The following is a 27,359-nucleotide window of genomic DNA, read 5'->3' as shown; positions in this document are numbered from 1 at the left end:
CTTTTTAAACATGTGCATAATAAACCTCATCATAAAACCCTACACCTGCAACAAATGAAACGACTTTAGGAGCATTCTTTAATAACACAAACTGTGCTTCGGAAACAAACAAGTATGTTCAATAAACGGCAACAGACAGCTTATTCTGTTACATGGCAATTTTCAGGCTCCTGCCAATGAAGTGTTAAACATTCAAACCAAACTGAACCAACAGCCGACAGGACTGCTGTTAAACCAAGCTGGTCACAAGTTAAAAAAATAAATGAAAATTGCTGTTCATACTCCATTCCCCTGTTCACGTGCAGCCAGACTTCACATCATGAGACCTGAAGGTGGAGTAAGACGTTCAGTTGCATAAAGTATCCAAAATATCCAATCAAGTTTCAAACTGCATGAATACGATGAAGAACATGGATTCACTAAAACAGAGGTCTGCATCGAGCCCTCGGTCTTAGTTTACTTAACGGGACTAATTCATGTTACATTTCCATTATGACTTACACTGGTTGAATCCCGTAACGGTGCTCAAAGTCCTTTCTCTGGGGTAGTCTGCTAAACTAGCCATGTCTGGCTCATTGGCTGAGGATTCACCACCATCCTCTTCCCGTTCACTGTCGTCCTCACTTGATGGTGTGTGAGGAGGGTCAGTGCAGGGCTGGAACCTGGGTGAGCAGAATGTACCAGGCTTTATGGTCAAATCAATAACATTAAGTTTGTTTTTAAAAATGATGGAAACTGCATTCTAACTTATTTAAATTGGAAACTTAACTCTAACTTTTAACAAGTCCAATAAAGATTTTTTTCTTCCAGTTTTGGTAGTCAAAACACAAAAATGCTGTCTATTTGAGATACTGATCGGTTTACTTGTTTAATGGCCATTTTGTCAGAAAAACAGTAAAAGATATCAAATGGACTTATTAAATGAGCTAATTTTACCTCAGTCCTAGGATGAGGTCTATGTAACTGCCGTGTCCAGCATCCACCAGCTCCTTGGCAACATTGGTGCCATCAACCAGGATGTCCACTTCCCAATTTGTGTCTGAAACAAACTCCCTGAAGTAAATCTGGAGGTTCTTCTGGTACAAGCTTTGCTGGAAGAACACTACTGCCTCGTCCGTCCACAGTCCATCCGCCAAAACCGGGCTCACTCCCCTCAACAAGCACGGGTATGTTATCTTTGGCAGTCGCTGAAGCTCTTCCGGAAGAGTCTTCAGCCTGCAGCGGTCTTCGTATGCTACATCTACACAGTGGCCATAGTCGACAAGGTGGGCAACCACCGTTGTGTTGGCACAGAGGACCACTGCCCGGCACCACTTGTTCTTAGTGTCCAAATGCAGCAGACAGCATGAGCCGGGGACTAGATGGGCTTCGGGAAGGGGGGACAACTTGTTCGGCAGGTTGTGCAGCAAGGTGGACACTGTGTTCAAAATGAGAAGCAAGTCCTCCAGGACGATGCTGAAGTTGAAGGGCGTGGTGACAGCTGTGGCAAAGCCGTTATATGCCTGGCCCATGTTGATAGGGGAAAAATGGAGATGCTGAGGGTAGCTAGTTCCTAAGCTGGCAGTTTCCTGTTGGTTCTCTGCTGTCAGTGTCATTGTTTGAGTTCCTCCAGGCATCAGACTTGCCTCCTTGGAATGGTACTGTAATGTTGTAATTTCTGGTTGCAGGTTGAGGTAAAGCCCATTTATACAAACTTTAACCCACCAAAGTTTATCGGCTTCAGAGTGTGCTACAAACAACACTTCCAGTTCCCTGCCAACCAACCATCTTCGGGCTTTCCGGCACGTTTCTTGGGCATCTTTTTTCCTGGAAAAGCAATGGTTGTTCAACCTGCACAATACTGCAAGGGCAGGGATTTGTGCTACGCTGCTATGAAGCTCTCTAAGGGAGCCAAACGTTATTTCTCTAGTAACTCCATGATCCAAAAGTAAAGCCTGACACTTGCCCTCACTGATATGCTCAACGACTGCTCTGTACCATTGGTTGTCCTCGTGTTGCTTAACCAAACACCAGAGTCCTTTTTTGATGTCCTCCTCAGCCAGCATCTGACACGCAGTTACATTTGTAGCTATGAGTAATGTCAGTACCAGTGACAGCGTTGCAGTCTTGTCAAGCCTCACATAGAAATCGCCATTCTTAAGCATAGATAAGAACATTCCTCTCTCAGTATCTTGAGCTTGAATAACAGGTGGCATGGTTGTAGCCATAACACTTCTCCAGTTGGAGGATTGGGAGGCTCTACCCAGTTTGAAAGGGCACCTGAACAAATCACTTTTATGTCTAGTTATTTTGCTTTGCAGTCTGAGTTTTCTGCTTTTGAGAGACACCAAAACCCCTACAGATTTAGCCCTCTCTTGACTCCTTGCCTCAGTCTTTGTTAAGCTGCTTTGCTTATCGGATGAATGCATCTCTCCTGTTCTACCTGTACTCATCAGCAAAGCAGGGATTTCTGGGTCCACAGTCACACTGCCGTGTATAGTTGCCCCATTGGGTGCAACTGAAAAACCTGCTATATCGCAGAGGATTTCAATCTTCACTTGCCATTGAGTACCACTCTGCTGGACAAAGTCAACCATCAGTGCCTTCTCCATTATATCATCACTGAAAGAGCCGCCAGTTTCATAAGTGCTTGTTTCAAGTAAGGAGCATGGTATGCTCAGTCTGGGTTGGGAGATCCATTCGCCCATCAAGGAGTAAATCTTGTCCTTTCCCACGACTGCAGAGTTTCCATAGTCCAGGAACTCAATTTTAAAATGGTCATTTTCCAGGTGACCCTTTACAACAGCGCGGTAAAGGGCACCGTCGACATCATATTCTGCTAGAACAAGGTCATTTATTCTAAGATCTACCGTTGGGATTTCCATCAGGGAATCTTTAATTGGATTAGAGTTTAGGTCCTCCCCCATTTTAAAGATGTCCAGCTCGTCCTCTTGCAATTGAAGGAAAAAGTTACTCGTCGTGGCAACATGTGAGGCATAACACAAAGCCCTGAGACCTGCTCTAACTCTGGTGTCAGGCAGACTGGAGAGTTTGGGCGTTTTATCTGTGCTGTGTGGTGGCTGGATTTTTTCCACTGAATGGTGTCTTTCCATTTCTTGTTTCCCATTTTTGTCGTCCTCCTTGCATTTTAAAGGGACACACTTTTCACTCATGCTACTGTTAGGGCACACATTTTGAATGATGGAACATCTTGTGGGGTTGGATTTGGTTGATGTCAATTGCAGCCTTTCCTGGCTGTGGCTGGTGTTGCGCTTGGGAGTCCTCACTTGCTTTGGGTATATAATGCATTTAGACTTTGCTTTTCTCCCACCTGTGTAAACACTTACTTTTTTCTTTGTTGTAGGTGTGAGATTGGCAATGAGCTTATTGACTTTGTCATTAATGTGAATGTCTCTGTCATACAGCTCGACGATTGCTGACCCGTGAATTCCTACTACAACAGCCTTTATTGGCTTATTGAGGAGGTTTTCTTCAAGCCATTGCTTAACCTCTGCAAAGAGCTCCTTCATTGGGACACAAGCGAGGCAACAACTCACAGCCTGCATGGGCGTATACAGCAGGTCTGCTGCATCTGAAGGAATGGGCAAGATATTGGTTCTCTCTATGATGTTTGTGTTCCCATAGTCCACAAACAACACTTTGACATGTAAAGGTGACTGAACAGGGTGCACCATTGCCCTGTACCATTTGCCATCAAGATATTTTGCCAGCCACATTTTCCCATCTGCAGTCATGTTGCAGCCCCCAACTGTGTTCTTGTTCACCGCCAAGACCTTAGTTTCAAGTCCCTCAATGATTTTGGTGTTCCTGTCGAGCTGGAAGTAGAGCTCCCATGGGCTGTTAACATGGGTGACGTAGACTTCCTCCTCACTCCCAATGCTTAGGTTGAACAATGAATAAGTAAAAGAAACAGGAGACGCGTGTATCGGTCGCTTCGATAAGACTTTCACTTGCTTTGCCATGCCCTGTTCCATCAATATATTTGTAATGCTCTGTTGTGTTCTGCCATTGCGCAGGTCCACGACGTTACACAGTCCGATGCCTGCCACCAACAGTTGGGAAATCATTGTACACCTTATGAGAAAGGCACCGTTTCCCAAAAAATCTTGGAATATCTTGCAACTCTGTATGTTCCATTCCCCGTGACTCTTGGGGTCAGAAGGCTCAATTATGTTGTAAAGACTGCATTTAAAAGCTTGGCTTTCGAGTTCAGTAAACTCTGGTAGCATTGCCTGGAGATTGCACTCCTTGATTTGTTGGATCATGCCATAGTCTATTAAACAGACGTTGATACAATCTTTTTGTTGTCCTGTGATGGAGGCCCTGTACCACCTGCCATCTTCAGAAGACTTGACAATGCAAAACATCTCACCAAACTGAAAAGGGAAAGTATGAGTAGAGTAACACTGCTGAATCTTCACCATCAGTTTCTCTAAAACTGGTAAGTTGTTTGACATTTGGCACCAGAAATGTGATGGACTGATTATATGAGAGCAATTTACATCAAACTGCCATCCAAGCTCGCACTTCAGTGGTTTGATTCCAACAGAACCTGGGACTTTGGGAGTTTCTTTTGTGGAAATTGTGTACTTTTCCTGTAAAATTTGAGGTGGGACTTCCATGCACTTCACATTTGCTTTCTTCAAAGCGGCCTGTTGTTTCATGCTTTCACAACATGTATTGTTTGGTGTGCCCCTATTTATGTTTGTTTGTTTGTGTTTTGTAACCTCCGTTTTTTCATTCTTTTCAACAGGCTTTGATGGTGTGTATGTCCAGTATTCAGCTTGATTTGAAGAGATCAGGAAATCAGTGATGCTCTGACCATGTTCACTTTCATTCCAATAGAGGTCTACAACAACTCTGTCTTTCCTTAGGTGGACAACACGAACCAGAAGGGATCTGTTTGCTACCGCTTTTTTGAACAAGTCTGTGCTAGTTTTCGTCCAAACTTCATCCAGAGGAATGACGTTAACAAGAGTGCAATTGAAAGCAAAAGCTGCTTCACTCATTAACTTCTCTGGAATCTTCTTAATTAGCATGTGCGGGACCCTTCCTGTGTTCCCAAAATCAATAAAAAGCACCTCAACACCATGATTGAGATTGTCTGTCACTATGGCTCTGTAAAAGTGCCTGTCTTTTTCATACATTGCACAGCAAATTGCACCAAGCTCAGGATTTTCTAGTACTTCTCCGTTTAGGGAAACCTGACTGAAGTGTTCTGCCATTTTCCTCATCATGTCTTCAAAGTTGTTGTTGCGTCTCTCGGTTCTCATCCAGAAGTGGTTAGGATTCATGACACACTCTACATAGCCCACACATTCAGAGCCAATTTGCAGCCCCTCTGCTTGAACTGTCCTGCACAAAGCCTGAACCACAACAGCCTCACAGTACAAGTAGCCACCCTGTGGTGGTGTCTTTGTACACTTAAACACAAGATCAGATCTTGGAAGCTGCTTGGTCAGCTTTGGTTCCTTCCCATAGTCATCCTCTGAGTTGAGCACCTTAACAGAGTACATATTCAGTTCCTTGTCAAAACTTATGATCTCAACATTCAGCACCCTGCCAAGTAGGCCTTTTTTAAGGAAGCCAAACTGCTCCACTTTCAACTCATTGTCCTCATCCGCCACAGAGGACAGTGAGCATGGAAAAGCCATGATGGGTTGTGACAAGAAATCAGGAGGGAGCCTTTGGACATTCTCTACTCTGACTGACTCACAGAATCCATAATCAACAAAAAGCACTCTGACTTGAGAGTTTACAGGCAGGGACTGCACAAAGCCTCTGTACCATTTTGTATCTTTGCCCTTAACTGAGCAAAGCTGGCCCAGGTTCTCCTGCTGCATCCGATTTGGGTGTGTACTTGCGTAGTCACATACTGTAGCCAACCTCTGTGATATTGCTTCAAGATCCACTGCCATACTACTCATCTGGCAGTAAAATAGCCCAGGGTTCACTGCAGCAGTTACTCTCACAGAAACGCGTGTCCCCGCACTCATCTTTGGCATACCAAAGGACAAAATATCTTCAAATCCTTGGATGCTTGATGGTTTGAATAAGAATTTTTGTCCCCTTGGCTTTTTGATGAGTAGGTCAGGGACAGATTGCATATTTTGCTTAAGTGGCACCTCTGTAAGCATCTCGACTAAAAAAAGAAATGTATCTGTGTCCACATGCTTTGCAAAACCCTGTCTGACAAGGTCCTTGTTAATGTCCGGAGTTTCCAAAATGAGGACTTTGTGTGGAAGGAGGGCTTGGATATAACCTGTGACACTTTTTCCAATTATAGATAAAAAGTACTTTTCTACAACAGAGTCCCAGCATTCCCGTAGTGGAAGCACATTGGCAAAAAAGCCACAGACAACCTTGGGAGGAAGATTTAAGAGATCACTTGAGCAGGAAGCCAGATGAGAAATGTCAACACTCAAGATGCTTCCGTGGTCTATGAGGAAAACATCGAACACATCCTTGTTTCGGTTATGAACCTGCCCTCTATACCAGCAACCTGAAACTAAATCCTCAACCAGGCAAAACTCTCCCCTATCTACAGTAGCCAAAGTCTTTCGCATGTTCTGTATTTCCACCTGCAAGATGCTATAGTCCAGGTCGCATATGGTTAAGTATTGGCCCTGAAAGTGTATAAGGGTTGCTTTAGGGTCCCAGTCCAAGTTAGTTAACTTGAGCTCCACTGGCCACAGAGCACATGGTGCAGGTGGGCCAGAATCCAGAGACCTGCAGGCAAGAGAAAGCGTCATTATTGGTATTTGGGGATTAAACCTTCTCCATCATACCATCAAAAGGAATAACAAATGTCTGCAAATAAACAGTCAGTGAATAAGATATACAGGAGCACAAGTAATGCTCTGAAAGAAAGGGTATGAATAAATTGGTGGAGAGTCTCCTTAAGCCAAATTATTCTGAAATTTCTTGAATTTCAATTTTTACAAAATGTTGTCAGTTAAGCTACTCTTTTTTCCAGGTAGGTTATTATAACAGTGAAATGATCTGCAGGCAAAACTTCAGTCAAAGCACTCCCTAAAAATGCCCTATCAGTGATTTTTGGCAGTGTAATAGATACAGTTCAGAGCCCCAGCCATTTGACACCTAACTGTTATTTTAATCTATTACCAAAAGTTCAAAATGTCAAGCCCTTATCAAAAATTGTACTTGGCAAAACTTGACATGATTATCCAAGCTGGCCAACACAAAAAATACAAACAATTTCTTCACATGCATTTGAGAGTCCGTTCCATATAGAAAAATCCTTCACCTCAAAACATTTGTTTGAGGGATTACTATCTTTGCTGTCTCTCTCTCTCCATTGTTACACAAACCATGAGCATAGTGTTGGTAAGAATCTGCTTTGTTTATCACTGATTTGCTTCGCAGTGTTGCTAATGGCCAGATTTTCTGTTTGAAGAAAAGGTGAATCGGACAGATGTGGCATTTAAATTAAATCACCTGCTTAAAAGGTAAATCAGTACCATTAAACATAATTGAATTACATCACTAAAAATAACTTACCTTTGACTGTTTGAATCCAGCCTTGACATTATGGCAGCAGCAACTGGAAATGTCGACTTAGAAAAAATAGATAAACAATGAAAGGTGAAATGTTGTGGATAAGTTTAAGAGCAATACTGACCAAAACTATACCCTTCTCAATTCCCTTCGAAACAACATGAGTAAAAGATGACATTTAACCTTGTTTGAGCTCTTCCAGGCAAATGAGATCATATAGAGATCTGTTGGTCATTAAGAGATGTTCTAAGTTTGCACTACAACACACTGCCCAGATTGTGCAAACACTAGTCCTTAGATATATGGATTACTGTCAAATGATATGGTAGCGTGCGGCCAAAAAGGATTGTATGAAACCACAACCAGTAATGAACAGAGCCGCATGACTCACTCTACACTATACAAAATGAACCAACTTTTCAAAAAAAAATAATGCATTCCACTTTAGGTTGGCCATTAGTGACAGACTAGTCATCACTCTGCTCTCTACTGTAAGAAACATTTCAGTCAGCAATCACAAACATGCTGTATAATCAACTCTCATATAGCCCTAATAAACACATACACCAGACATGCATCCCAACATGCATCCCAAAGGCATTTCACACTATCCATTTCAACAGTTAAACTAACGCATTGCAAGTAATGTACAGGAATGTATAAAGCAATGGGAGCATGGCAATGCTCCTATTGCAAGAGTAATTAAGTAAGTATTGTTATTTTCGTTGACACTAGTAAAAGTAGCTGCTACCCGAGTAGTAACTAATGGGCTTCCCAATAAACAAAATAATCAACCCAATTTAAAATTCATAACATGCAATTGCACGGATAGTACTTTTATAGGGTAAAATGGAAAAGGTGGCACAGCAACATCCTCTAGTGGCACTGATGGATATCAGTCTACTAAAGACTACAGAGGCGTAAGAAAACAAGGTATGTAGGGTGTATTCACACCTAGCTCGTTTGAAGCATTTGTTCCAAAGCCTGGAGCCTTACACCCCCCCTCCAGTTCGGTTAGTTTGAGCATATGTCAACACAGCAATCGCACTCTATTCCAGACAAAATCAACCAGACCAAGAGACCCCGCCTAGAGGGTGGTCTCTGCACGCTTGCAATTGCTCCACAGAGCGCTTTGTTCCTTGTCACCTAGCCCACGTTGTGGAAGAAGATGTGGATGGGAAGCACCGGCGGATAGGGCTCTGTGCGCTCGCGGGTTTTGAAACTTATCTAACGATTCCCCTGCACTTTGTTACACAGCGCAGTAGAACAGCCTCAAAAGGATCCACATGAATAGCTGGAGATTCATAAATACATTTCCATTTAAAAAATGCCAAGTTGATGTACGGACAACGATGTACGAGTTTTAAATTAGATACAGATGCAAATCACTCTGCATTTATTTGTGCATTGTGTTTTACAAGTTACACAACTTTACAGTTGTTTGTGAATGCTTATGAGACCGTTTTAATCCCATACCGCCCCCGCACTGGAGCTCAGCGCAGCTCCGCAGTGCCAGATGAAGGGAGATAGCGCTGTCTCTGTCCAAAGATTTGGACTTTAACACCTCGAGACTTCTTCGTAATGTTTACACTGAACATTTGATGTATGATGACAGCCTCTGTGTACTCATCTTGACTGTTGGTAGCAGTCTGGAAAATGCCCCAGTCTGTGCAGTCCAAGCACGCTTGAAGATCCTCCACAGCGTCACTTGTCCACTTCTTTAATGTCCTCACCACAGGTTTACACCTCTTTAATTTCTGCCTGTATGCAGGCATCAGGTGGACCATGACGTGGTCAGAGTGTCCCAGTGCAGCTCAGGGGATGGCGTGATAGGCACTACTTACTGTGAAGTAACAGTGATCCAAAGTATTCTCCTCTCTGGTGGGGCATTTAATAAACTGTCTATATTTGGGGAGTTCATGGCTGAGGTTTCCTTTGTTAAAGTCACCAGGGACTATAAGCAAGGAGTCTGGGTTTGTCCGTTCCACACACCGTATCTGGTCGTCGAGCATGCGCTGTGTGTCCTGCACGTTGGCTTGCGGTGGTATGTAAACACCGACCAGTATGAATGAAACAAACTCAGAGAGAATAGAAGCTTTTGCAGTTAATGAAGAAAGATTCCAGATCAGGAAAACAGTGCTGAAGGATCACTGTCACGTCATTACACCATCTACTGTTTGTGTAAAAACATAGAACTCTACCTTTCTTTTTTGGGGCCGGAGAGTTCTGTGTCCCGAGCCGCTCTGAAGAGTTGGAAGCCTGCCAGCTACAGCGCAATACAGAAGATGAAGAAAAGTCTCTGTACTACCCCAACAGTAGCTGAAGTGTGTCTAGTTTGTTTCGCAGTGAACGCACATTAGAGAGAAATATTTCAAGTAACGGTGTGCGATGTCGCGTCCGGAGGCAAACAAGTGCGTCCCCCTCTCCTCCGGCGTTTCACTGCATGTAGAGGTGACTGCACCTTTGACCAGAATGTTAAGTAATTCCACAGATGTGGCTATGAACGTGGGAAATAAATCCACAGGGTTTGGAGCCCTGATGTACATGAGCTCTTCTCTGGTGCAGGAGCTCCCGGAATTGTCACAAAAAAACAAATTAAACAAAGCGCACCGACACACCGATTTTATTATTTATTTAAATATTTGCTTTGATTGAAAAAAATTGCATTAGTAGTTTTAATTATGTTTTATAAGCTGCTTAGAACTAGTGTTGGGAAGATAAACAGGGCATAATTCCCTCTCTAATATTTATTTTATGTGGCCATGAAAACATATAATTTCTTCAAACAACTGTAAATATTCAAGTTCCTCACCAAAAACGAAATTTTACAAGATTACATTTGAACACACCATGATATCGTTATAATGTACCTTTGCCCAATAGTCATTTTTACTCAGACACACAAAACATAATGTCACTCAATGCAACCTCTAACATCAAGAGAAGAGGCGCTCAGTTGAAGTCAGACCCTGTATTGAAAATAAATACTATCGATGCACGGTCGATCCATTTTGTAATTTTCTAAGTGATAGGCAAATAATTATAATGATGATAAAATCCCCGAGAACCGCTCTATAAACCTCACACCCCGCATGTTTAGTGCTAGTCTGTCGTGGAAGAGGGGTAGAAGGTGATAAACCTTTACCCCCTTCCATTAAAGAAGGGTTCGATGCTCCTTCTATAGGGGAGGGAGTGCAAAGCTGCTTGCTTCAATGTATGCTTATCGTAAAAGCGTAAACCCGAGGAGGGCCCAGAACTCCCCATGGGTGTGGGGGGTCTGGGGTCACTCACTCTGTTGTAGGCCCAGGGCACCAGGGACCCCAGGAACCCCAGTAGTAGCGGTTAAGAGAGGGCATGGAAGGAATCATAGACTCTGTTGCCAGCTCGTGACCCTGCTCCCCATAGGCACGCTGGGGGCATCTAAGGGCAGCACTTCCAGGGCTATATATTGGCTATGCTGCTCCACCCTGACTGGCTGAAGCGAGTGCATGAATACATTTCAGTACTTCCGCATAAGCGGTTGGAGATGTACCACAGGAGCCGAGACCCTAACGAGGGGTGGGGGGGCTCCTGACATGGAACCCGGTGTCCCTCCTATTCTGGCGCCCCTGATAGGAGGCAAGATAAGCCCTCAATGATGCTGTTCCTTGTAAAATAGGTGCCCGGACCACTGTGTATTAGACAGAATGAAAAACGCCTTTTAAACTAATCGATAAAATAAGCAACGTTATTTAGGACATGCAAGGCAAGGCAAGATTATATACGTGATTTGAGATAATTTAATTTGGGAAGTAAATGGCTCCACCATTAAAAAAACCAAAACAAAAAAAACCCACAAGCTATATAACGTTTATTAAACGTGGAAAGGGAGAAAGGTTTGAAATGTTTGGCGCGCTCACAACAGCCAGTCGATATCGAGCCGACACGCGCACAAACGCCTCGGCGTTGTGCAAAAAAAAAAAGAAAAACAAAAAAGAAGACTTGGTTTCATTCACGAGGGTTATATTTTAAGATTTAAGATGCCAGCCCACTCAGTCATGTTTACCTGTTGAAATGCCTTTACAGGACCAAAACCAGTAACATGTCGTTTTTCCCACTTGCCAAAAGGTGATTGCAGCTCCTACCTCCTACCTTTTTGCGGGGGGATCACTTTTTGGCACGACACCCGCCGTGTGACCGTCGCCTGTGCGTTTCCGTGGAACCAATTCAAGTGAGACCCGGTGCAACTTGTAATCACATTAATTCCCCCTAAGATAACACATCAATGCAGCAAAGACGTGTGTAATCAACCGCCAATCCACCCCAACCGTGATTTAACTCACTTTCACCGTTGCACTGTCAGGTGGGGAGCAGCGGCAGAGCCGTCCACGTCCAACACCTAATTGTTTGATCGCATTTCCGGCGTCGCGCTGCAGATCAACCAATCAGATGACGGGGTTCACGTAGCGGAAGGTTATATGGGAGTATTTTCTTTTCTCTCTTTTTTTTATTATTTTTATTAAAATTATTACTTGATTAATTGATTATAGCTACTACTTCATCACTTTTACTTTTGTATGAATAACACGTATTACTATTATTACTATTATTATTATTACTATTATTATTATTATTATTATTATTATCATCATATTCATATTATTAATAATATCAATAATTGTTATTATTTAATATATAATTAAATAAGTAATTTAAACTATAATAATTAGATGGATACAAGAATAAATACATCATTTAATGCACTATGTGTTTATTTTAAAAGAATGTATAAAAACATTCCAATTCCGAACAACTTCTCAATCTAAGTCAAACTCTAAATATTGAATTCCATTTTCGCAATCATATTCAAACAATATTTATTTTCAATTCATGTTCAATTCAATTCATGCCCTTTTCATAACAACAACAACAATAATAATAACAATAATAATAATAATAATAATAATAATAATAATAATAATAATAATAATAATAATAATAATAAAAACAAAAAACAACAACAAAAATAATAACGTAATAATAATAGGTTTCATTCCCCGACTACACTTTACCAAAAGGCGCATTGACGTAAAAAAAACAACGTACCGAACGTTTGTTAGTCCCAAATTGATTTTCATTTCATGTCATTGTTTATTTCTCCGTCGGCTCCAGGATCGGTTTCGTGACGTGGCCGCGCGAAGGCCGCCCCATAAAAGTGGGACCCTGTGGGGGGACGGCGGGAGAAGATGCCGGTGTTCTGGTTAATCATGAACTATGGACCAACCCCCTTTTCTTCTGTAAATATGACGAATGCTTTCCCCACCGTCACACAGTATCAGCACCACCATTACACACGGGACACGTTCAAAAACGGGTGGAAAAAAAAATGTCGGATAGTGCGTTTTTCCCTCAACAACGGAAGGACAGAGAATTGTGCTGATGATTATTATTATTGTTATTATTATTTTCATTATTATTATTATTATTATTATTGTTATTGCGTCATTTATTAATTAATTTTTCCTATTTTTTTTTGTGACAAATGATACACGTCGGGCTGTTGTTCATAGTAGGTCGTTCTCATAGGTGGTATTTCTTTTTAAAGCTGTTTTCCCAACGGGTCGTTCCTTCATGTCACCATGCCAATGAAGCGGAGTTGTGAGAACTCACTGCAGGATGCGCCGTTTCACCTTTACTCACCCACCAAGAAACCCGCTGAACGCAAACCCTCGGTGGAGGAGGAGGATTCTGGCATCAAATCAGGTGACGGTGAATTATTATTATTAGTATTGTCATTATTATTATTGTTTGGCTTGGTAGATAACTACCTTCTTTACCAATTATATCCATATTTGACACTTTTGTTTTTCAAATTGTGTCAAAACTCTTCTTTAGAATATATATAATTTTCTTTAGTCCTTCGTAACCCACGGCTCTTTTTTTCCCCCTCATTGTTTACTCTTGTTTACTGTATATTAAAAATAAAATAGAATACATTTTCGTTTTTTTCTGCCAATTTACAGTTTCATATTTAATGTTTGTCATTATGTTCATTGTTCATTACCAAATATTTACTGTTCATTGTTTATCTCGGTTTATTTAGGTTAATTTGTCTGGTTTGTTGCCAGGTTTATTTCACTGTTAACTTCTTAGGTTTATTGCACATGGCAAATGTGTCCATCTTCGAGTTAGTGTTTAAGGTTTATGTACATTGCCAATGTTTCTCTTTTTTTTTTAGGTCACTTTGAGTGTTTTTGTTGATTTTAGGTTTATATTTATTATCAACAGGTTTATTATGTATTCCATATTTTATTTTATTTTTCGATACTGTTGATTGTTAGGTTTCTTGTATCTTTCAAAAATGTTCCATCCTTTTGTTAACTTTTAGTTTTAATTTTATTGCTTGATTATTTTTCTATTCCATTGCTTTATTATTTGCCTATCTGCCTATCTGTCCTTCTATGTTGTTTATTATAGTCACTGTTTATTATATTGTTTCTGTTTGGTATGTATGCAGCAATTTTTTCTTCATTTTTGCTTTATTTTTTCAGGATTTTTTTACCTCTTTGACTGCATGTCCTGTTCGAAGCCTGCTTGTTAGGTCGGCCTATCTGTGGTAATTCTCCCTTTGACTCCAGTCTTTTCACGTTACAGAGGCAGAGGACAGCAATGAAAGCACGTCGTCCGAGGAGGACCAGGACCTCGCAGCGGAGTACTCCAAAGAGCTGGCCGCCACGCAAAGTGGCTCCCTGCCCAGGAAGAACATTGCTCAGATCATCAAAGACAAGAAGAAGCAAACGCAGCTCACCTTGCAGTGGTAAGGCCAGGCTTAGAGGGTTAGGCACCGAAGCAGGAGAATTGTTCCAGTGGCTCTCCTACAGTGAGGATATGAGCACCGGGGTGTGTGGGATTCGTTGCATGGGTATAGTCACAACATTTTCAATAACTTTTCCCATTCTAATACTTGGACTTCAATGCTAAGGCAATACCAACGTTGTTGCACCGGTGTTCCTCAACCCTTTTCCCACCACAACACTGTTTTTACAATGAAATATTCCCACGGCACACCACCATCCCGTTAACCACTAAAAACGTCCCAAGATTTTACAAACCCACCTACCCATACTGTGCTTATGATTATGCCATACTAACAGTGACGCAAGACTCTCAAACGATTCGTTCATAGCGAACTAATCTTTTTAAATTATTCAGGAGTCAGAAGTCACTCTGGCTAAAGAGTGGGCGAGCGAGTCTTTGACTTACAAAATTGAAAATAATTACTGACGACTAAATTAAAGTCAAAAGGCAAAAAAAAAAGGTCTCGGCTTTTGAATAATTCATATTGAATGTGACGGATTTACACTTTATAGTTTAGAATTAAATAATTCTTGGGAGAATTCCTTTCACGACTCCAGGTCAAAGCCACTCTTCTGACTCTCATACATCATTCACCTGAAGTCTTCCTGTGCTCAACGTGTGTTACACCAACTGAATCAAATGAACGAAGAGTCGGAAAATCTCGTGACTCTTTGCTCTTTACTGAGGGACTCGTCAAGAACCGAATCTCAAAAACAGTCTAAGTCTAAACTTAGAGTTATCCCTTTCAGTGAGAAACTTGAGCTTGTTCTGATGAACACAGAGCTGCTGTTCTGGCTGTAACTGAATGAATTAGTACGGTTTTGCAATTTTGATCTTGTAACACAAGAGCTACTTTCCATTATTTATGTATTTTAAGTGGTGTTTTAAACATTTTCACCGCACACCTAGTGAGCGCTCATGCCACAGTGGTTGAAAAACATTGTCCTACACAATACATATACTTAATTTAATTATTATAATTGTTTTTTTATTAGCAATGGACATTGCATGGCGCAAGTGATGAAGTACCTACATATTAACCTTTTGTACAGAATGATGCAAAAGTGTGAAAATTCAATACCCAGCCCATTGCAAGAATTTGACCTAGACTATAAAAGTGTCATCATTCTCTGCAATATTCATTCATGAACTCTTATCGCTTATATATATATCTTTCTTATTGTGCACTTATGTGTGCGTCAGCATTTTTTGGCCATTTTTATCAAATGTGCTCACTTTCTTCACGCTTTGTCTCAAAAAAGGCTGGAGGACAACTACATTGTGTGTGAAGGCGTGTGTCTGCCGCGCTGTATCCTCTACGCACACTACCTGGACTTCTGTCGGAAAGAGAAGCTTGAACCCGCCTGCGCCGCTACCTTTGGAAAGGTGTGCGTGTGTGTGTGTGTGTGTGTGTATGTGTGTGTGTTTGGGTTTGTGTGTAAATGTGTCTCTGCGTCCGAAATGGCATACTATTTAGTACGCGAGTGTTTAGTAGGTAAAAACACCATTGTACCAGGATGACATACTGCACCCGGTGAAATATCCTAGTATGCAAACACTGCACACTACGCTGGCAAGCATATCCCACAATCCATTGTGAGGGCAAGATGCCAGTAAAAGTTTCTATGCGGTGTTGTCATCATTAACAAACACAGAAGTGTCGCGGCTATATGACGATGTAGTCAACATGATGTCTGAGAAGTAATAGTTATTTTTACTCACATACTGAAGTACGCCAGACTATAGAATGAATATGTAGTACATAGTACATAGTACATACTGTAGTACGTAGCACATAGTACACTGTAATGGACATTGACCGTGTCTTTTTTCTTTAATGCCAATTTTCTTGTTTTTTACCTAAATTACGTTGTTAAGGGACTGCTTGAAAATTAAAAAAAAAACTTGCCTGCCAAGCATTTAAGTGATCCACACCGAATCTGACAAATGACAATAACAACCCGGGAGTACGTTCCTTCATAGGGAGAGTCGGGCTCCGCACACGAAAATTCGGAGCACGATCTTCTCTGAATGTGAAAACGTTTAGTTTTATTGTTAGCTCCCTGACAAACCCTAACCCGGCCCCAGTAGTTGCTATTGTTGGATGCTAGCTGCTGGATGGCGGTAATAATAGGTGAGTTTATGAAATACACAGTCTAATATTTTAAAGTAAAATGTTAACAAGAGATCATGTACTCCCTGTGTCCCATCAGACAATCCGTCAGAAGTTCCCTCTCCTCACAACTAGACGCCTGGGCACCAGAGGGCACTCAAAGTAATCACTAGCTCTTTAATATCTTTTCATATCCAACTGTAAAGTCAATCTCATTAATGCTATTGCTAAATTAATGTTTTCCAGATACCATTACTATGGCATTGGCATCAAAGAGAGCAGCGCCTACTATCACTCTGTATATTCAGGAAAGGGCTTGACCAGGTAAGATCAGTGCGTTCTTTTCTGGTCACTTATTCAGTGTCAGTATTTGTCTTTACATCTTGTTGGGACACAACCCAACCCAATCCACATTAATAGTTGAAAATGTAATGATAAAAAAAAAACAGTCTTACCCAAAGTCTTTATACACAAAACTCATATATTGTTCAAAATTGTTCTTGTCTTTATAGGTTTTCAGGGAGCAAGCTGAAAAACGAGGTAATAATCCACAGTCTATTTTTAATTTTTTTTTGTAAAGGGAATACATTGTAAAAAAAACCGAAACAAAATAACGTACCATTTTGTCCTTTGACAGGGCGGTTTTACCAGGAAGTATTCGCTGAGTTCCAAGACGGGAACGTTACTCCCGGATTTTCCGAGCGCGCAGCATCTTCTGCTGCAGGGAAACGTTTCAAGAGACAAGGTTGGGCTGTGGAATCAAAAAGCTAGATTTGCTTTACTCCACTGTAAAGGAAAGCGTTTCCAGATATTCCTCTCCTCCATGCAGGTGGACACTCTTATCATGATGTACAAAACACACTGCCAGTGCATCCTGGACAACGCCATCAACGTCAACTTCGAAGAGGTAACCGCCCAACTCACCGAAGCGCTGGATTCTATTTTATTTAAATTGTTTCATTTTGTTACGCCTATATTTGTTGAGTTTCCTCCGCTTCTAATTTTGCGCATCAATTTTATGTCATCAAACTGTAAGACTGAAAATCCAGGTGAATGAAGTCATTCTGGATTTTATTATTATTTTTAAAGACGTTTACAACCAGACTGTCTTCAACTGGCTTGACAGGTTTTGCATGGACAGACTGTGTCCACTCTCTCTGTAGGTCAGTGGGCAAAACAAGATAACATCTAGAGCATGAGCGCTCGCCCGGTGTGCCGTGAAAATGTGTCAAATTCAACTTAAAATAAATAAATAATGAAAATGGTCCCTTGTGTTGCAAGATCTAAATTGCGAGGCTGTACTAATTTATCAAATTCATCGCTAGTGGCCAGAATAGCAGCTCTGTGTTCATCAGGACGTGTTTCGCTCTGAAAGTGCTGACAATACGTAGTGATGAAAGGTTCAACTCTTTTTAGAGATTCGGGTCTTGACGAGTCATCAGTGAAAAGAGTCGTTCGAATTTCCGACTCTTTGTTCGTTCGAATCAGTTGATATAATGCACGGTGAGCAAGGGAAGACTTCCCGGGGAACAATGAACAAGAGTCAGAAGGGTCGGTAACTGGATTGACTCCCGACTCCTGAGTCATTTAAAAGAGGTATTTGTGACGAAAGAATCGTTTGCGAGTCTTGCAATGCTATGCTTAGGCCATAATAATAGTATGCACAGTTCTACATGTTTCTGACATTTTTAGATGGTGGTGTGCTGTGGGATTATTTCATTGTAAAAAGTGTGCCTTGGCAGAAAGAAGGTTGGGAAACACAGGTCGAGGGAAACGCTCACACTGAACAATTTCTTTTTCCCGCGGTTTCTTTCCAGATCCAGAACTTCCTGCTCCATTTCTGGCAGGGCATGCCCGACCACCTGCTGCCCCTACTGGAGAACCCTGTAATCGTGGACATCTTCTGTGTCTGCGACTCGATTCTCTATAAGGTAATCACCAGGCATCGTGGGCTGGTTTCCAGTGGGAACATTTGTTATGGAAAGGGTTACATTATGGAAGCCAATGCTAATTGCGATGCCAATTTTTCAAAAGTCTCCCTCTTCTACTATCCACGACCGGCTCTTCCAACATTTCGTCTTCCTTATCCATCCAGCAACTATTGCAGTTGCAGAGTTGATATGGCAGGTGGGATGACATGATGGTTTAAGTTGCAAGGGAGCAAGGGGCCATCTCATAACATCTCTTCAAGATTTTATCAACAAATCACCCTTAGCCTTAGAATGGCAGTATTTTGCCTGCGTCTTCACACAAATTAGTGCGTTTTCATGTCATTTAACAAAGACAGTCTTGCTTAAAGAACATGATAAATAAATAAATAATGAATAGATTATTACTTTGCTTATTTAATGCTATTTTATGGGGATATTCCAATCCGGTCAAGGCAATAGCAGTGTAATTCCAACGTTCTGCACTTTTCTTACAATAAACAACATAGAATCGTCAAGAAAAATATTTACATGTTTCTTAGCACTAGCAAATATGGACCTGCTTGACACCACTCTGCTCTATTCTTTCAGGTGCTCACCGATGTCCTCATACCCGCTACGATGCAAGAGATGCCTGAAAGGTTTGTCACTGGAACTTGCCGCCTTTCATTACACAGATTAACATTTAATGACTCATAGGTAAGATGAGACATTGCACAAATCCGATTGGGTGAATATGTTCCTGTTTGAGTTGTTGATAGGATTATTGATGGGGTGGTAGCGTAATTATGTGTGTGCTGTGGTTCTCAGTCTGTTGGCAGACATCCGTAACTTTGCCAAGCATTGGGAGCACTGGCTGATCTCCTCTCTGGAGAATCTTCCAGAATGCCTGGCGGCGAAGAAGCTGCCCATCGCACGCTATTTTGTCTCCTCCCTGAAGAGACAGACCTCGTTCCTACACCTGGCACAGGTGTGGCACTGATAGGTTCACAGAATTCAAAATTGTTGGTTGGAATGGTTGTTTTCAATTGCATTGAATTCCATCTGCACGAAACCCACTGTCTGTAGCAGCAATTGCTTTGCCCCTTCAATTAAGTGCTGGTATCAAGAAAACCAGCTTGATTTTCCGCTTTTTGCCACATGGAAGCATTGATTATTTGTGTGTTCTTACACTTGGTTTGAAACTTTATCCCTATTTACTGGCCAACCAAACCAGCTTTTTTGTTTCCTTTCCTAGTTACTTATACATTTTAAATTGAATTTGACACAGCTAGAGACGGATCCCATTCACATGTACCCCTTAATCTTCCCGCAAAACAACCTCATCCTATTGTCATTATTTCTTCAGTGGACCGCCGCTTCTGGTATTTCCACATAAACACCTTTTCCGACATTACTGGGCCATTCAAGCCTGGTACATAATTAGGTTGAGAGGAAGAATCTGAAGTATGGCCTTGTGTCATTTGCCACGGACCCCCTCCTGTCACCTTCCAGATCGCCCGTCCTGCCCTGTTCGACCAGGCTGTGGTGAACAGCATGGTGGTGGACATCGACAAGGTGGACCTCAACAGCATCAGCGCTCAGCCTCTGCTCACCATCACCACCGCTGGAGACCAGGACGCCGACATCTACTCAGAGTGTAAGCTGAATTTGCAATGACGCAGCTGATCTTTGACCGACAACATTAACCCCTAGAGATATTAACGACTGAGAAGTGATGCGTGGATAAAGATAGTCAAGACATTGAGACGGTATCGGGACAGGCCTACACGATCTTCAGCATAATCAAATTTGCGATGGCGCACATCTTTGGGTCACCACTGAAAAGTGATGTGTGGAAAAAGATAGATATTAAGAAAGTATGAGGATGGACCTAAGTAATCTAACACTAGTTATCTAACTGAGTTAGTCCACTTAAATGAGCTAAATTTCCCAGTTGGAGACAGATATGTCAATTCTGGATCCAGCACGTGGCTACAAACCACAGGAGACAAAAAGCGACAGTTGTAGTTTTGCGGTAATAGTTCTGAACACTGGGTAACCACGCAGCATTTTTGTCTCTTCTCACATAGATGACTCCATAGCTGTCTTCCAGGAGCTGAAGGACCTGCTTAAGAAAAATGCCACCGTGGAGTCCTTCATCGAATGGCTGGACAATGTGTTGGAACAGAAAGTCATCAAGGTACCGACCGCCATGTACTTGCTTTTGTGTATGTGTGGGTAGGTTCAAGTTCAAGTTCAAGAGACGGGGAAAGAAATCAACACTAACATTTAGGACTGGATTTTGGCTGAAAATATGACAATACCGGTACCGGCCGTCAGTGACTCACTGAGGCTCAAAAGTATTGAAATTTGGTATCAAATGCCAAATCAAATGATTGTTCCCATATTCAATAGTATTGGTGTGATTCAGTCAGTTTTCATCCAATCCTTCATTTTTTTCATGTTCTTAGAATATTGTTACTGAATTGTTTTCTTTTTGGCTAATTTGGATGCCGAGCCTAAATTCTGTGGTTTCTTGAGTTGTCATTGAACTTAGACTTGGACTTAGACTTTCTAGATTCTGTCCATATTATTCGGCATCTGAAAGGGAAAACATAGTATGCATTTGCCAAAATCACCTCTATCTTTCTTGAACCCCAGCCAGGCAAGCAGAGCACTCGGTCAGTGAAGAAGAGGGCTCAGGACTTCCTCCTGCGCTGGAGTTTCTTCGGAGCTCGAGTGATGCACAGCCTCACCCTCAACAACGCCTCCAGCTTCGGTACAGGGGACACAAGTACTTGTTCAATCTTTAACCACATTCACGTTTTCCATTCAGCCAAAATTTGAGACGGAAAGCGTAAAGTGAATTTGTCTAGAGGTGGCTTTTAAGAGGTAGACGGGTAAAATTTTTTGGCCGCATCATTCTCATTAACCCAACTTGGGGGGAGAGAATTTCCGAAAAGGCTGCCGATCATCACCTACTTATCGCCGTAATGCATTAAACGGTTCGTTTAGTTTTCATATTTTTTAATATAACTCCTCAAAATTTGCAAAGTCAGACTGGTGTGGCATCATGTTAGCCTTTCCTGAAATGTGGAGTGAGGTTTTTACACTGAACGCAGATTGTGTATTTGTCCCCCATTGCTTGCCTTGAACCCCTGATGGGAGTATGGAGATGAGCGTGCAGTATGCGGGAAAGGCCGGACTGCTGCGGGAATAAAACCTAGCTTTGTACTACATTTGGAGCAAAGATAAAACAAGAAAAAATTGAATTATTCCTTTAATGCTGCTTGCTTTGGACATAGTAAACCTGCTAATTTGCTATAAGATGGTATAAATTGCACCCAATAAACAGTTTAGACAGAATAATAAAAAAAAAAAGGCTTAGTGTTTAGTTGCGTCAGTCAGAAAAATCATTTGGCCGAGTTTGTCACTGTACAGTGCCGTTGGTGATCTGCTGGAGAACCACTATGACACAGATCCACACACAGGTCTGATTTTAGCCAGCTTAGAGCAGATTGCCACAATAGGGCCATAAATGGTAATGGATAGACCAGCTTTGCGTAAACAGTGGCCTTATCTCTAGGTCACGTTTTTTTTGTTTGAACACTATTCGCACCACACGCACGCTCTCGGCCTGATGGTGGCACATTTTGGTACAAACAGTAACTCTTAGACACACACACACACACACACACACACACACACACACACACACACACACACACACACACACACACACACACACAGTTTAAAGCTCTTCTGATCACCTTCTTGCGACCATGTACACCAAATGTGTGTGTGTTCATGTGTGTGAACACATGTAATTCCTTGCGGTGGTATGGCATCTGAAATATTTCATGTTTTTCCATGGTGCTCCCTGCTTCAGCATAACCCAATACAGTCCCTGCTTGAATGTTTGTTTGTTTTTTTTAACAATTAACTTATTTCAGAACATCCATTTTCTGTTTGGAGAACAATTGGGGGGGGGCAAACAGGAAATGAGGCCGTCCAGAGGTGGCTTTTAAGGTCATGACATGAAACCTTGATTCTGTTAATAAAGTGTATGTCACACTATATTCTATAGATAATACCACATAGGCAGGCCAATAAAAGTAAGCTGTGATTCAAAAGTAACAGACACAGTCAACATGTTATCAATTTCAATAAATGTTATTTATAAAATCATGTGTTTTTGTTGTTGTTGTTGGTGTTGTTCCATTGCTTCAGGTTCATTTCATCTGATTAGAATGTTGCTGGATGAATACATCCTTCTCGCCCTTGAGACCCAGTTCAACAACGACAAGGAGCAGGACCTCCAGAACCTCCTGGACAGATACATGAGAAACTCAGGTACAACCCTCAGAATAAACAAGAGCTAAATAACTACATTTGAGAACGTTAAACCCAGTTTGCGTAACTTGGTGGGCTGGGGCTGATGTTGTGAAACCACCCGTCTATTAGCTGCACTTTCTGCATCCTTATTATCGCTCATAACGAGGACTGCCAAAGTTTATGTGTTCACATTATGCAACTCATTTAAAAGCATTAAACAATCAACGTCGCCGACAGCAGCACATTTCCACATGTGAATGCGTCAGGTTTGAATGTACGGATTTTCATATTCTACATGCCAGATAAAATGATAGGCTCGCTTTTTTTTTGACAGGGGCGTTATTGTTTAACTAAGGCTTAACTTTTGAAAAACTTACCACTGTGTTGCAGCTTTTCAACGTGCTCGAATGCAGTTCAATCGGGCAAATGTTTAAGCTTTTAAAAAACCAAAAGGGGAAACTCACATTATAGTCAAACGTTTCTGCATGTACCTTTTTCAACATGTTTAGAGTAAGAGTAATGTCACATTTAATTTAAAGTTGCTGCAGTACATGCAAAGCATAATGTTGGCTACAGTAAGTTATCGGTGGGAAGCGACGCAACTTCCTGTTTCTAGTCCCCTGCGTTAACACGGATGTATCCAAGAGACGACTTGTAGAAGTGTAAGAGAGTGAATAAATCACAGAAAAATGTGCATTCTGGATTGTGGGAATACACAAATCCCCACAGCTCTCAATACTTAAATTCATTTTATTAAAGGGGCGATTTATGGTGATTAATCATTGACATTTTTCTGCAGAGCTGATGAAATGTCGTGTCTTATGTTGTCGCTTTTAGATGCCAGCAAAGCAGCATTCATGGCCTCACCAAGTTCCTGCTTCCTGGCGAATCGTAACAAGGCCGGCGTTGCTATCGACCAATCGATGAAGAATGAGTCTCTGGCAGAACACAATTTCATGTCTCTGTCGACCAATCAGCAGCAGGGTCTGGAGTCTGGTATGGCTATCTACCAGGGGACAGAAACTGCAAGTTTCACAGTTTTAGGTAAAAAAACAACAAAAAAAAAGTTTTTACCGATTGTGACGCCTTCTGTTTTCCAAGTTATTTAATTGTGTTTATCCAAATCTCTCCTATTTTACTCACTATTTTACCCCCTTTCCTATTCCTAGGTTCCTATTCCTAAGTCTTTGTGCAAGTTCGTAACTTTGATTTATTTTTCTCGAGATGATTTAACACTCCTGTTTCCTCCCCTCTCACTTTCTCTCTCCGACATCAGGCGGTCAGTGTGACTTCTCTCAAGCTAGCGCGAACCTGATGACGCCGCCCGTCTCCCCGGCGACGCTGATGCACCGAGGCTCCGTCATCAACCAGGGGCCCATGGCCGGGAGACCCTTGACCTCCACGTCTTCCTCTTCTTCCTCCTCCTCCTCTACCACCTGTTCGCCCTCATCCTGCCTCTCTTCCTCCATATGCGCCATCACCCAGGCTTCCCTGGTCCCTCACCCCAACCCCTGCTCCTCTTATCAGGAGACCCTGTACCACTGCTTACCTCAGACCAGCTCCAGCTACTTCCCAGCCTCAGGCACCGCCGCCTCTTTCTCCAACCCCAGCTACCAGCCTGCGCTCAGGTGCGAGTTACTCTGTTTTGAATTAACCGGCGTGCCCTTTCGACATCACTTTCAGACCGTCCAAGCCCAAAGGAGTGACCTATTATTTATATTTATTGAAATCAAATCATTACTTGTGTGACACATACGTATGACATATTACAAGTTAAGAAAAAGCTATGTATACTGCAACTGATAACCCGATAAAGGTTACCTCCAACACTGCTAGTTAAACATACAGTAGAGCACTGTTTCCCCTACCATAAGTTAATGTTAAAAAAGGCATTACTTATTTATTATTATTCTTGCATAGAACTCAACCATTCTCTCGTATGTTGGTATTGTTCTGACAGTGCTGGGTGGCTTATGACACGATTAATTTCAAACTTTCCCTTAAATATCCATTATAGATTCTTCTGTTTTTTTCAATTATAATTAGTATTTTTTTCTATCTATCTATCTATCTATCTATCTATCTATCTATCTATCTATCTATCTATCTATCTATCTATCTATCTATCTATCTATCTATCTATGCATCCATCTACAGACACAACCAGGCACAGTCATCCCAGCCCTCCCCACTGTCCTACAACCTCTCCCGGTACCACTCCTACAGCGACCAGCACCTGCCCAAAGACTCGTACTTCGGTAGCGCTCTCCAGCAACCCTCCTCCACCTCCTCCTCCGTCCATCACTCATCCAACGGCGGCCACGGCTGTGTCGCGGTGCCATACGGTTCTGTGGTCCAATCCGGAACCTCTGGATACGGCCCCCCCTCGGTCACGGACGGCGCTCCTCAGGCCCCCCAGGACCAGGGACTTGACGCCCAGATGATGGGGTCGACTGCGGCGGCAGGGTATGGATTCCACGGGACCAACCTCAACCCCACGGGGAGCGCCTGTCAGGGACAGGGCTACTCCTCGGCTGGTGAGGACAGCTCAGATTACCTGTCTTCTTTTGTTTCTAGATAAGGTCTACCCTTTGATTTTTTTTTTCCAGATATCGGGCCCCCTGTACCAGTCTGAATCCAGGTTCCCAGTAGTAAATAAAGATCCCAGACCATGAGTCACATCGGACTCACAGTATATACAGTATATTATAGAAAAGAGAATTTAATTTCCTTTCTTCGTGGAATTATGTCATTATGCTCTTTTCTTTTGAACCCAAAGTCACACTCAAATTCGATAATGTTCTGTAAAAATAATGGATCATTTCGACATTGTGTATATGGATTAAAGAAATAATGACTATTTCGAATACAAAATACCATTCAATCCTAAAATCCAAAAGACACATTTACGTCAAAATAGCTGCCATGGCAGAAATCACTAGGGCCGTGGACAATACAGGTTCATTTTAACCCATTTTACTCCCATATTTATGAATTATTATTATTCAATGGATTTATTACGAGCCATTTACCAAGACGGTGCCAGTGTTAAGGCCAGTTTATACTTTCCGCGTCTGAGTGTCACATGCGGACTAGGACCATTCAACGGCCTTCCCTGTTTCGGCAGCTTATTATGTCAACGGGGGCTATTTGGACGGCCAGCGCCAGATGACGTCATTGGTGGACCAGCACGTGTCCGTCATCAGCAGCGTGGGCAGCCTCCGCCCGTTTCCCCCGACGTACACGGAGGTCCACGACCCCCTCAACCTCCTGGACAACCAAGGGAGCAAGGCCTCTACGCCGTACTACGCCGAGGCCGAGGAAGCGGGAGGTTCGTACCAGCACGATTTTACGTGATGATACCGATTGATAGGGACCTTACCATGAACAGGTTTCACTAATAATAGACTCCTCCAGTCGAATTCACATCTTGCCTATCTAATTTGGGGTACGGTGGTAATCAGAAAACCATCAAACTGAATTCTATCCTCACACTGTAATTGTACTGTTAAGGTCTCCGTGGCGATCCCCCTAATGGATAACTGGGAGCCTGGATAGTTGGGATGGTGTTTGTAATGGGTCTTTTAGTCTCTTTTACTCATGAAATTAATATTTTTTTGTGTCCAACCTGCTTGGACACTAATGCCCTGACCCTCCATTGTGCATTGATATGACCAATGATATGACCAGCGGCAGTTCCACCCGCCGACTATTAGTGAGATTACGGTACTATCAATATCAGTCATTATAGGCAAACAGACAGACGGACAGACAGACAGACAGACAGACAGATATATTTGCGTCTCAGTGTATTTTTTCATGTGTTTCAGTGTGAGATTAGGAACAAACGTGAGAAAACACCTTTAACCTCCCAAGTCTCTGTTCGCCCTCTGCAGCTCCTCCCTTGGCCTCCTCAGCCCCGGGCCCCTGCATGTACGGCGGCGGAGGGCCCGCTCAGTTCCACCCCCAAGAGGCGCTGCTCTCCCGGCGCGTGGCCTCGTCCTCGGAGGTTCGCAACCTGGCGTCGTCCCTGCCGCCGATTGACACTGTCTTCATGGGAGCGGGAGGGCTGCCGTGAGGGCTAGAATGATAAAAACCCTGTCAGACACGTCTGAACGTATACGTAGACATTCTTTCGGGGGGTTTCGGTCGTGACGAGCTGTCAGTACCGCACACAATTTCCAAGGACGTTTTTATTATTATTGGGTGCGAGGCGAAGAAGCGTCGAGCGAAAAACCTCAAACCTGCACTGTGTAACTCTGCCAAGCTCTTTCAGGTCGCTAGTGCAGCTCCATATGCCAACGTAGCTCCATATGCTAACCAAGCCCTAAATGTCAAGGTAGCTCCATATGCTAACCTAGCTCGATATGATAACGTTGCTCGATATGCCAATGTAGCTCGATGTGCAAACCTAGCTCAATATGGTAATGTAGCTCGATATGCTAACGTAGCTCGATTTGCCAAAATAGCTCAATAATGTAGCTCGATGTGCTGATGTGGATTTCCTGTCGTTCTGAAGACATCACTTCCTGTGTGTAAGATTGCGAACATGCTACCAATCTATTTAGTATGCCAAACTGTGTGTCCACATAGTATGCGATAAGTACTGGTAAGCATATCCCATAATGCAGTGGGAGGGCAACATG

The 27,359-nt window shown here is 42.4% G+C and overlaps 3 protein-coding genes across 3 annotated transcripts; 1 reads left to right on the top strand and 2 right to left on the bottom strand.

Moving 5' to 3' along the window:
• Positions 1-932: 932 nt before the first annotated feature.
• LOC307247493 (tudor domain-containing protein 15-like) lies at positions 933-1,511 on the bottom strand (the record flags this gene model as incomplete). The annotated part of the gene is made up of 1 exon (XM_080023646.1): positions 933-1,511. One exon carries the CDS (start codon positions 1,509-1,511, stop codon positions 933-935), a length of 579 nt encoding a protein of 192 aa, XP_079879772.1.
• Positions 1,512-3,973: 2,462 nt separating this feature from the next.
• On the bottom strand, positions 3,974-7,550 carry tdrd15 (tudor domain containing 15; the record flags this gene model as incomplete). Its single annotated transcript, XM_080023635.1, has 3 exons — positions 3,974-4,042; positions 4,728-6,729; positions 7,522-7,550. 3 exons carry the CDS (start codon positions 7,548-7,550, stop codon positions 3,974-3,976), a joined length of 2,100 nt encoding a protein of 699 aa, XP_079879761.1.
• Positions 7,551-13,136: 5,586 nt separating this feature from the next.
• rfx6 (regulatory factor X, 6) lies at positions 13,137-26,791 on the top strand (the record flags this gene model as incomplete). The annotated part of the gene is made up of 20 exons (XM_080023624.1): positions 13,137-13,260; positions 14,152-14,314; positions 15,618-15,741; positions 16,569-16,630; positions 16,715-16,792; positions 16,981-17,008; positions 17,106-17,213; positions 17,298-17,375; positions 18,286-18,399; positions 18,988-19,037; positions 19,207-19,366; positions 19,891-20,035; positions 20,469-20,578; positions 21,040-21,157; positions 22,609-22,731; positions 23,551-23,757; positions 23,990-24,341; positions 24,940-25,250; positions 25,841-26,044; positions 26,610-26,791. 20 exons carry the CDS (start codon positions 13,137-13,139, stop codon positions 26,789-26,791), a joined length of 2,841 nt encoding a protein of 946 aa, XP_079879750.1.
• Positions 26,792-27,359: the final 568 nt, after the last annotated feature.

This window comes from Zeus faber (assembly GCF_960531495.2).
Source record: "Zeus faber genome assembly, chromosome: 2".
In the NCBI taxonomy this organism is placed as follows: domain Eukaryota; kingdom Metazoa; phylum Chordata; class Actinopteri; order Zeiformes; family Zeidae; genus Zeus; species Zeus faber.
The sequence above is the reverse complement of the archived record's forward strand: the minus strand, read 5'-3'. Positions and strand labels throughout refer to the sequence as shown.